Source organism: Gobius niger (genome assembly GCF_951799975.1).
Source record: "Gobius niger genome assembly, chromosome: 1".
Lineage (NCBI taxonomy): Eukaryota > Metazoa > Chordata > Actinopteri > Gobiiformes > Gobiidae > Gobius > Gobius niger.
Window position 1 is genome coordinate 33,045,002 of NC_136852.1, and position 12,363 is coordinate 33,057,364.

Sequence of the window (12,363 nt, forward strand, 5' to 3'; positions counted from 1 at the left end):
GAGGCTGAACCCATCAGTTTCCCACCCGGAGCACCTCCAAACCCACCCCCCAACCAGCGACCATGAGATCTCTCCGCTCCATCCGTCTTTATAAAGCTGCCACCTGGGTCAATACCTTTTATTCCATTTGGGCGCAGCCGGAGAAACCTACTTTTTCTGGCATTTGATTTTTTTTTTTTTCTTTTTTATACACTCAGATCTGTTGTAAGTGAAGATGCATGGTGCACAGTGGATATGTGTTTGGGAGCGAGCGGGGCCGGTGCCGACTGTTAGACGCTCCATCATTGTAATTCCATTTAGAGCGGCCAGTTAAAGCCATAGATTCGGTCAGCAATCGATGGCAAAATGCGAACTGGACAAATGAGCGAGGGCAGTGCTATAATAGGAGAGTGTTTATGGGTGATAATGCACGCTGTTGTTAAAGTCAGAGGTGGGGAGTGGTCAGAGGTGGGGAGCGGTCAGTGAAGCTGCACGGGGAGAGAGTTTTAAAATGGTGCGAGATTTTGTAACGCGACATGAACTGCACGGATCGACGGACGTGAAGACATTTACGTACGGCAGGACACGGCAGGGGAAATCAATTTAGAGACATCAGTTTGAAACTTCTGCTGCAGATTACGGATATAGATATGAGGTTTGTTTCATTTAACGTTTTCTTTTAAAAAATAAGGTGCTAAACGACCAACATTGCCTATATTTTAAATGGCCTAATGAAGGGTAAAACCAGGCTTAAATTGATTTCATTAGAATATTGTTATTAGGCTTGATTTTGGGGGTCTTATATTGAATGAATTACAAGATGTAACAGGCAAGACTGAAGTCAAGCTTTTGTCCAAGTGCCAAAATATACTTGATCTGCTTCTGATGGTCATAAACCCACAATCACAAAAATATAAAAGAATGTTTGAAACTTATGTGGAGCAATTATGTTCATAAAATCTAATCTGAAAATGTCATATGTGGAAATGTTGGTCGCATGTGCTTTTCAATAGGACGCATATTTCAAAAGAGGCATATTTTCAAAAGTTATTTCTTTGAAAACCAGCACTCCTATCCACCTTCTTTTTCCACACATTCCACATCATTTTTAGTGTTGTCTTTATTATTGAAGTCTGTGTCCTTTATACATTTGGAAATAATTGGAGTAAAACATGCCGGTAGAGGCTAAAACGTACATTTTTTCACAAACTTCCCCGCTCAGGAGCCACTTTCTCAGAAAGAGTCTGTGTGTAGAACTTTTAAATATTGTACTTGATAAAATCAAATAAAAAAAAGTACTTCCTATTTCCGATGGCCTATAGGAATTAGAGATTAAAAAATCTCTCTGATGAAACATATTTTTACTGGAAATGTGGGGACAAACTCATTTGTAGAAAATGGGCTCGAAAGTCTTGTCACATTTTTGTAATTTATGCAGTTCTTCTGTTTGGAGAGCTACGTGGCGCTAGGCTAATGCTAGGCTAGCGCATTTCTACGACATCAGCTAGCCTGCATTAAAAACAGTGTGACCCGCTCCACAGAGCACCTGAGGCAAATCACTTATAACACCAGACTAACCATATACATGACTGTGTCCATAGAGTCATTTTAAACCATTTTGCATTTAAAATACCTTATATTTGAGCAGCATCTGCTTCGTGGTTGTATAAGCTATGCAGCGGCGGAGTGATCTGCTAGAAAATAGTCCCTCAAAATGCGATCATTCCTGTGATGTAAGATCAGTTATATTCCAAAAATTACTCCATGGACACAGACATTTATATGGTTAGTCTGGTGTTATAAGTGATTTGCCTCAGGTGCTCTGTGGAGCGGGTCAGACTGTTTTTAATGCAGGCTAGCTGATACCATAGAAATGCGCTAGTCTTGCACAAGCCTAGCGCTACGTAACTCTTCAAATATAAGAACTGCAGAATTGCAAAAAAAAATATCTCCAGAAATCAGCAACACTCTGGATAACTAGGAAATGAGGCCCTATGTCAAAAGTCCTCAAATATCCCTTTAAGTTCCGCAACGCACATGACCAGGAGAAGTGCTACTCGGTCCATGTCTTCGAGAAATCAGGGAGAGCCTAAAAACTGTGGCTTTACTTCTCCTCAAGTGCCTATACTCGAGAAACTTCTTGAAGAAATTGAAGAAAGGTCACTTAAAGGCCACGCTGCGTGACATCTCTACCAATAAATACATTTCTACTCTTGAACTAAGAACTACTTTTTACTCCTAGTTGAGTGAAAATGCTTAGTCCGAGTCTCTCTGAGTTTGTCTGAGAAAAAGTATAGTCCATGTGCAACTCCATTTAAAGCTACAAATTATCTGAAGATCTGAAGTCGTAGCTTTATTGGCCACCTCCCCAGTCTGCTCCCGCCCAACGAAAACACAACTCCCCTGGCCTATATTTAGCCCAGGGTTTGAGGACAGGCCCCGGTTTCTCTCCGTGGGTAACATTTCCACACAGCTCCCAGCCTCAGCCCTGTGTTTTTCATATTTGGTGTCATTCGGCCGCCTGACCACGCTCGGCTTTGGAGAGGCTCATTTACAATATTGATGGGAGCGGGAGTGCGCGGGGGGAGACCAGGGATGATGGAACAATCGCGTTATTGGTAAAAGTCAAGCGTGGCCCTCAGCCACGATTAGAAAACCCAATTACTCGCGAGGACACTTACGGCGGCCGCGTGGCGACAGTGTGGCGAGCCCGGGGCGTACAGTGTGATGGACTTTATTACTGCCAGTCTTTATTGGTCTTTGTCTGGCAGCGCCGGCGTTTTGTCCTGCTCTGCTGCGGGACGCTTTGTGGACTCTTTTGGTAATTAAGGCAAACACTGTAAAAGGTCCAGTGCCGAGCTTTTCCCTCGTGATACAGGGGAGTTATTATCACTTTTATAAAGGCTATTAAAACCAACAATGTATGAAAACGTTTCCAAAGCTAAGCCAATATCCAGCAACAGCTTGCATTAACCTCTTAACTCCCGCCTGAACCGAGAGCATTTTCTTCAGTTCAGCTTTACCCAAATCCTGTAGGCCAGTGGAACGCCTCATTTGAAAGCTAAGATCTACAAAACTCATCTAAATGGATCTTTTTCCTCATCAGATTTTTTTCCCATCATTTTTGGGGGGGGGTTTCAACACATTTTTGTAACTTTTTTGGTAATTTTTTTGTCAAATAGTAAATTTTTTGTCACTTTTTGTCACATGTTCATAACTTTTGTGTCCATTTTTTGTCATTTTTTTGTCCATTTTTGTGACATTTTTGCCACTTTTTCATAATTTTTTTGTCAATTTTTTGTCTATTTTTTGTCTACGTTTTCTCACTTTTTTGTCACATCTTCATCATTGTTTTCGTCACAGTTCTGTCGCTACTTTCTCACCTTTTTTCCAGAAGCTTTTGGACTGGGGTAAAGCCAAACTAGAGAAAATGTGCTCGGTTCAGGCGGGAGTTAAGGGGTTAAGCTCGCTCGTCTCCAAAATGAATACGTCTGAGCCAGATCTGCAAACAGCTTTGGACAGATTTGCAGTGTGACATTTTCATTATTTTGATGTTTTATTTTTCATGCAATTGAGCTGCAGATAGACTTGTAATACTGCTGTTAAACACACGCTGCTCAGTTATTACACTTTTGCTTTATGCAGCAACAAGATGCACATCTGCGAGAGGCAAAGAGGCCTTTGAGTGAGTTGCCAGAAAACAGTCTTAGTTTTAATCATTCTCTAACAAGCTCTTAATCACAATCTGCAAAACAATTCTTGCTTTATGAAAGCATAGTTACATCAAAAACACGATGTAAAGATGTTACATTTAGACTCAGTTTAACCCCTTAACTCCCACCTGAACCGAGCACATTTTCTCCAGTTTGGCTTTACCCCAGTCCAAAAGCTTCTGGAAAAAAAGCTGTGAAAATAGCGACAAAACTGAGACGAAAACAATGATGGAAATGTGACAAAAATATTGACAAAAAAGTGACGAAAAATGGATGAAAAAGTGGCAAAGATGTCACAAGAAATTGACAAAAAATGGACAAAAAATGGACACAAAAAATGACAAAAAGTGACAAAAAAACGACAAAAAATGGATGAAAAATGACAAAAATGTGACAAAAAATGACAAAAATGTGACAAAATGTTGCAAAAAAAATACAAAAATATGATAAAAAATTGACAAAAAAATTACAAAAAATTAACAAAAAATGACAAAAAAGACAAAAAATGACAAAAAAGTCACAAAAATGAATTGACTACCCAACAAAAAATGATGGAAAAAAAATCTGATGACGTGAGGAAAAAGATCCTCTCGGTTCAGGCTGGAGTTAAAGGAATAGGCCACAGTTTTTACATACTGAGATATGTTCTTACCTAACCTTAGTCGAGTTAATATATCCCCGTCTGGTCTTTGTCCGTGCGCTCTGTCACGCAAACGGAGCACATACGCAGCCTCTCCCACATGTCACATAGCTCCAAAAAAGCTCACGATAGAAGCTACCAAGCTCTTCCACGTGTTCCCTATTTAAATAAAGTTACGTGAAGTGTTTTCATGCGAAGTATATTTACACAGAAATGTAGCATGTCGATTTTATAAGCAGATAAAAAGGGGGACTATATTGTGAGGCGTAATGATACGAGGAGCAAAACGTCCGCGCAGTAACTCCTAAAGACTTCCCCCGCTCACTTCCGTCAATAACCTTTAGGAGTTACTGCGCGGACATTTTGCTCCTCGTATCATTACGCCTCACAATATAGTCCCCCTTTTTATCTGCTTATAAAATCGACATGTTACATTTCTGTGTAAATATACTTCGCATGAAAACACTTCACGTAACTTTATTTAAATAGGGAACACGTGGAAGAGCTTGGTAGCTTCTATCGTGAGCTTTTTTGGAGCTATATGACATGTGGGAGAGGCTGCGTATGTGCTCCGTTTGCCTGGCAGAGCGCACAGACAAAGACCAGACGGGGATATATTAACTCGACTAAGGTTAGGTAAGAACATATCTTAGTATGTAAAAACGGTGGCCTATTCCTTTAAGAGGTTAATACAATGCTACACGCGGAGGCGATCGACCACAACCCGCTCCATGAACAAATGATTCCGTGACACAGCCTGACCCGAGAGTCACGAAACACTCTGTTTGTTACGAGCGGGAGAACAGTTTGAAGTTGGAAAACCGAGGCTCGATAATTCTGATTGGTGAACTTGTCTATCACTTAAATGGCAGAAAACAAAAACAAAATGAGTGACGTAATCGCAGTACCTAAAACCTTCATTTTGATTCAAGGCTAGTTGTGCAGCCCTACTTAATACTGTTTTCAACATGTGCCTAGTTGTAGATTCCTTTGACATGGAAGACAAACACATTATGTTAAAACAGTTATTAAATGATTCTACTGTTATTTGTTATTAGAAACATCTGAAGGCACATCCGTCTCTAAGCGACCCGGCGATGGTTGGGAGAAGTGGATGTTTGTGTGTTAGTTAACTAAAACATGACGACTGTACGACGCATATTATTTGTATAACTTGCTAATTGAAATACAATAATGGTATGCCGGCTACAGTATCTTTTCCCAGAGGATCATGGTCTTTGTAGTTGGGAGTGTGATAAAAACAGATTCTTCTGAGCAGAGCTAATGAGCAGCCTCTCTCTGTCTCTTTACTCTCTCTCCTCTTGCTCTTTCCTTCCTTTTTTTTTTCTTAACATTGCCTCCATAGGAATCAAAGGAGTCACAGCGGAGGTGGGGCGGCATCTCGTATATTTGATGTTTTATGAGGGAATGTATTATTAGCCCGCATAAGGCTCAGCGAGCTCGGAGAGTGTGTTTAAAAAGGAATCCTATTAAAAATGGTTTAAAGCTGAGCGGGTTTGGGCTGTGAGCGGCTCGCCTCTCCTCGGGCCTGACTCGTAACTCTGCAGGGAGCAGGACGTCACCGGCTCCACAGACACAAATACCATTCATTTAAGCTGTGAAGCGGTGATTAAGGAAGGATCGAACAACGAGGAGCCGTGCATTACACAGTTTGAATGGACCCTTAACTCCCGCCTGAACCGAGCACCTTTTTCTCCAGTTTGGCTTTACCCCAGTCCAAAAGCTTCTGGAAAAAAGCTGTGAAAATAGCAATAAAACTGAGACGAAAACAATGATGGAAATGTGACAAAAAAGTGAGAAAACATTGACAAGAAAGTGACAAAAAATGGATGAAAAAGGGGCAAGAGAAATTGACAAAAATTACCAAATAAAATGACAAAAAATTGATGAAAAATGGACGAAAAAATGACAAAAAATGACAAAAAAGTGACAAAATGTGACAAAAAAATTACAAAAATGTGATAAAAATTTGACAAAAAATGACAAAAAAAAATGTGACCAAAATGTGGTAAAAATGTAACAAAAAAATGACAAAAATTTGATGAAAAATTGACGAAAAATTGACAAAAATGTGACAAGAAATGACAAAAAAATTACAAAATGTGACAAAAAAATGACAAAAATGCGATAAAAATTTGACAAAAAATTAAACAAAATTGACCAAAAAATGACAAAAAATGACTAAAAATGTGACCAAAATGTGATAAAAAATTGACAAAAAAAATGACAAAAATGTGACAAATAAAGTTACAAAAAATCTGATGACGTGAGGAAAAAGATCCTCTCGGTTCAGGCGGGAGTTAAGAGGTTAACCCGTTTTATTTCTTTGTTATGGGGTGAACCGACAGAATCTCTAGAAATGTAAAAATATCACCTGGTGTTTTCATTTACTTCGACTGCAGGGCGGCGACATTATGATCCGTGTGACTCGGAGTTGGAGAATCTCTCCAACTTCCCGAGTAGGAATTCTGACAACTGTTTAAATATACAGGTTTGAACTTGGATGATCCTCCCTCTCCATAAAACATCGCCTGTCACCAAAACCAGCCATGAGGAAGCTCCCTGTGAAAGCGAAACCTGGGTTCTCTTTCAAATGTAAATCCAGTCGTTTTGTTCAGTGAGAGTATTTGACCTTTGAGGAGAACAGCGTGAACACATCAGCTCCTCTTCCGGATGCTCAGCTTTAGTTTCGCTTCAGATTTCCTCGTGATGTAGCGACGTCTGGAAAGCTCCGCGGCGTGGCCTTAAAGCCCCCCCCCCCCGAGCTAACACACACTCTCTGAAAGCGCTGCAGGTCGATGTGATCAGAGTGGAGCCTGTCCTATAAATGACATTGTAATTCTCTGCAGCGAAGGCGGCACATTCAGCCAGAGAGAGAGAGAGAGAGAGAGAGAAGGCATTTTCAACACTTCATCCATCCAAGCATCTCTAATGGTGCGTGTCCCCACACACACACACACACATGCGCACACACACACACACACGCACACACACGAGCTGCTTGTGGTCGTTTCCCCTCTGATTAAAATGTCTTGTTTCTTCACGCCCCAATAATTGGTTGAGTCGTATTGGATATTGTACAGTGGGGGAGATGGGACAGTCATAATGCAGGGTTCCCACGCAGAACACAGAGTTTGGTCAAGTCATATTCCCTCAACAGGTTTGGATTCTTTAGAGCAGGGGTCACCAACCTTATTTCAGCTGAGGGCTACTTTAAGAGCATTAAGTTGTTCGAGGGCGACCAGTTAAAAACAAATCCTAAAGACTTAAACGTACACTGTTCACTTATAGGATATTGACCCCATATTATATTAAAATAGCTTTATTTTAAACTGTTACTGAGTCACAAGAACCGAAATAACTTTAATTTTAAGAATTAGATTCAAGAAAATGAAGTGTTTTACACTTTAGAAAAAGCCCCAAGGGCTACTGGACATGCCCCAACGTAGGTGACCCCTGCTTTAGAGCGTATCTTTAGGGGAGACAGTACTGGCAGTCATTAAACGTTTACCTGGAAACTAAGGCATTTCCTTATAATCTACAAGAAGAATGTGGGAACTTTCAAATTTGAGATGCACTTCCAGGACAGATTTATTAAGATTCATAAAAAAATAAAAGGCAAAATTTGAACTAGTGTAGATTTCTTTCAGAAAGGCCCAGTCGTGGTCCAAGATCTTGGTCTCATTGCTCCAGTAAAAGTATCACTGTAATAGAAGGACAAGTTGCTGAGTCAAAGTAAAAGTACGAAAGTATTCAAAGTAGCCGCTAGCGCGTATAAATGATTATTTTCTTAGAGTGTGCATGATAAGACACAGAGTTACTTTTTGCCTTGGAGTCTCGTCAGAAATATACTGGAGTAGAAAGTATTGGTGTTATCAGATCGAGGAGTAAAAGTAATACTTCTCTTCTAATTCTCAGAAATCAAAGATATTTGATAAAACTCTAGATCAAACATGGCGGCCATCTTGTGATTGGCCGGCGAGGCTAACTCCTATGCCACCAATGCAAAACCAGGAGCAACATTTTGATTGGTCCATTGGCAGAATGTGAGACACACTCTGTGATTGGTTTATTACTTCTAAGTCTGGACACAGTTACACTTTCATTGTCAAATGAATAAAGTCAAGTACAGGGCCTGAGCTTCCACGGAAATAATATACTTTTTCTTTTTTTATCTGGTCCTGCTTTGACCCTTTTCATTTTTTCTTGCATTGTATTTTTAAAGGGGGGGTATTATGCAAAATGGACTATACATCATGTTATGATCTCATTCCCTCATTAAAAACATGGCTGAAGTGTTGCCTTGGCACATTCACATATTTTTGAGTCATCTGTAAAAACTCTGATGGCGGCCATTTTAGGGATAGGTTTGCCTGAGTCCTCCTAGGAACGCCCCCACCTCCTGGAGACGCTTCCGACCAGCCAAGTAACCAACCACTGCTCCTCAGCAGAACCCCCTCCCTACTGATGCCACAGACAGCGTGTGGAGGGGGCGTGTCTAAAGGCTCAGAGGTTCTTAAAGAGACAGAGGCCTATTTCAAGACATTCACTACAGCCATTTTGAGAGAGACATTTTATACAAGGCAGTTATTCTAATTTACTGCATTTACAGACCAACAGAAGGTTTGTCATCATTGTGGTGTGATATAGACTGGTGCTATGGGACTGAAAAAAGCATAACACCCCCTCTTTAAGTATTCAACACCAGTTAAAAAATAAAGTGAGAAACGTTGCATTTAAAGAGCCTGGGAACCCGCTGCAGTCAGCAATGTGAGTGAGAGCAGAGACAGACAAGAGGCGGCGTTCATGCAGACACCACATCCACGCACATACACCGTGCTGCTTTCAAGTGTCGTCGCTTTTCTTACACTCAGTCATTTCCTGCCCATGTACTTCCCAGTGGATGAGGCAGCGCGTGGAAGTGACGCCTCAGGTGACGGCGTGTGTTTTGGAATCGGAGAACAGTAAATGCGGCGGAGTCTTGAAAGCAGCACGAGGCACACGGGCGTGGCCGAGCAAAGCGTGAGAATGAGGGGGCCGACCTGACAGGCTGCTGCGCTCCGAGCTGTTGTGGGAGCTGCCCGTGCTGAAGTCCTGTGATTGGTTGTGGGGGATTCTGTTAGACAGTCCCTCGGCCAATCGGTGGTCAGGGATGAAAAGGAGGGCTAGAGGGGGGAGGGGTAAAAAACCACAGAGGCGTGAGCGGATTGGCTGAGAGCACAAGCACATGCACACATGCGGTTAGGGCGGGCGCACAGCGGAGGCGGCCAATCAGCACGCAGCTCTCACCTGAGCCACGGGATCAGCACTTTAACCACTTTAACCGCTGAGTATTTAGTATAATACTTACTCATCTGTATTTTCTGACTTATACTTATACTTGTAGCTAAGTATTCTCTATACCACGGTCAGTGAGGATTCTAATGCTGCTTTATTTGCACATAGTCCGAGACCAGGGCTATTTGTCACACGGGGTATAGCCTAATGATATATGTGTATTGGTATTGTTCATTTTCTCATTTGGACTGAAGACATGAGGAGATATTTTTATGCCTTTTCCCAAACTTTAATGTCTGGGTTATTTGTGTCGTGCCATAAACAAAAGGCACAGAGACGTTAGCTTTGATATGAGCTGTTTTAGAGCTAACATGCTAACGCCGTTTGTTAGCTAGCTTACATTGCTGGTAAAGTGGACACTCAGGGTTAGTCGTCTGAGGTGTTGGTTGTCACTTGGGGCATGAATGGTTTTGTGTCTAATATGTTTTGATGATCACTTTATTTTAACATTAGAGCCCAGGCCGTATGTTTGGCTCATTGTACACCTCATTATAGAGGATTTGGCAAAACATCGACAGTTAGTTCAAATGAGTCTCATGATCACATCTGGCTTTGCATTGTGACTATTTTAACTTATTTTGTCTTTTTATAGAAAAAAGCAAAAAAGTGACAAAAGTTGTTAAAATGTCATGTTATTAAAACATTCAACTCCATTGAAAACAATAGTGACAATCAACCCCTCGCATTGTGACATCAAGCACATGGGGCAGTCGAATTTCTTGTTTCATTTTGTTTCCATGTGATAGAAAAAAGGAAGTGAGGTCGACTTTAAGTCACTCTTTTCTGCTGATGAGCAGTGAACTCTGGAAATAAACGTGTGACACAGAGCCGAGGTCTCTCCTATTTTTCCAATAGCCGTTAGCATTAGTCATCAAACATCATATTATGAATGATCCAGATGTTTTTAGCTGTTGACAACCCATCGACCACATAAAGGTGAGGTCAAAGCCTCGTTAGAAATCATTAATGAAAATACAGACTTTTGGAGATTTGACTTTAGATACAAATTAGCGTGTGAAAGTGTCCTCTGAGCTACATGCTAACTCAAGTTCAGTTCAGATTTTGCTTTTTGTGAGTCAGGATCACATCCAATGGCCACTTAACATCATCTTATAAGATGTTAATGATAAAGAAACCACAGAAATAATATAAATGCCATGAATCAGGCAAAACTTACCTCCCCATACATTAGTATTGTGCCTATTCATGTGTATGGAGATAAACCAGGTCTGGGATTCGAAGGCTAACAAAATGTAGGAGCAGGCTCAGAGTAAAAGGCATTTCTATGACTTCTCTGTAATTGCGTTTAACCGCCTGGCAGGTTCCATCTCTGTTGTATCACTCACCACCATAGCGACGTGTAGCGCAGCTGCAGCTGATAAACCGCTGTTTGGCAGGTGACGACAAGTGTATGAGAGTGAACCTGACGGCTTTTTTTTCTTGTCATAATATCTAAGATGTCACATTGAAGATGTGGGGATTGTAAAATGGCGAGCTGTCTCCACTCGTCTCCACTGTGCGATGGTTCAGACAGAGGATGTGGCCATGACTAAAGTTTGTCTTAGCGAGTTTCAGGCTTCATCACGGCTCGCTAGCACTGTTCATCTTCATGGAAAAGCACAGAGACCATCACATGAGTCCTGTTGGTGATTCTGGAGCTCACTCTGCCACTAGTGTTCCAGTAGTGTCTAGAATTGAGTATGTTTGGTGAGTTTAGTGCATGTGGGGCCATGGTACTGTATATATGGTATAAGCGGATTAAACTACTTGGAGCTGCACGTTGGGATGTGCGTTAAAACGGTGTGATGCACGGCTCCTCGTTTAATCCTGACTTAATTATCATCTTTATCATCCCAGGATATTTTGTATCAAATGTTATAATCCAGTCTCAGAGCATGTGCGTGTGACCTCGTCATAGAGAGACCTTTGAACCCTCACAAAGTGGACAATGTGGCCCTTCAAAACGGGCTTAATACGCTCCACTATTACAGGTCTACTGGGGCAGTCAAAGTTAACGCTTAAACGATTAATCAGAATATAATCAGCTGATTAGTCAGGGATTAATCACATGATAGACACAGGAGTAACCAAAGGGAAAGTTGGGAAAGGAAGCATCTGGCTTCTCTGCCGCGACTTACTGTTGTTGCACGAGCCCTTCTCCGGCAGCGAGTAGCCCAGGCTGGCCATCTCCTGCTTGGCCTGGAGCGAGGCCTTCCACTGGGGGTCCGGGAGGTCCACGGCCAGCTCGTGGATGCTGGAGGAGTGCAGGATCTGGGTGGTGGCGTAGGGGTTGGCCTGGGAGGACGTCTGGCTGCAGGGGCTGTTGTAGCTGGCTTTGCTGGTGAAGTCGATGGAGCTGTAGATGGCGCCGTCGGACAGCATGGTGCCCGACTTCTCCGCCTGGGCGCCCGAGTGGTCTGGGGAGGACAGAGGGTGAGTGTTTTAGTACTTTTCAATTCTTTTAACATTTCTATTCAGATTTGTGCAGGTTCAGGAACGTCGATCATGTTTTATGGTAAACTCGGCAGAACACGAGGAGGCAAAGGCGGAGCAGGAGAAGCAGCTCCACTGTCTCACACATTTGATATAAATGTGCTTATGTTTCGCTAAAACTGACCTTCACGCTCGTGGAATGAAGCACGTCACAAACTTGTTGCAGGGAAGTGACCTTCT

General features: G+C 41.9%; 1 protein-coding gene across 6 annotated transcripts in view; it reads right to left on the bottom strand.

The window, feature by feature from the left end:
* robo2 (roundabout, axon guidance receptor, homolog 2) overlaps positions 1-12,363 on the bottom strand; it is a 567,892-nt gene that overhangs the window by 36,197 nt on the left and 519,332 nt on the right. For 4 of the 6 annotated variants that reach the window (XM_079559100.1, XM_079559103.1, XM_079559099.1 and 1 more), the window contains 2 exons: positions 11,829-12,107; positions 9,396-9,518 (listed from right to left, as the gene is read on the bottom strand). In XM_079559100.1, coding sequence (XP_079415226.1) covers positions 9,396-9,518; positions 11,829-12,107 — 402 coding nt within the window. The remainder of the gene's footprint in view (positions 1-9,395; positions 9,519-11,828; positions 12,108-12,363) is intronic. The other 2 variants (XM_079559104.1, XM_079559102.1) reach the window with 1 other exon arrangement.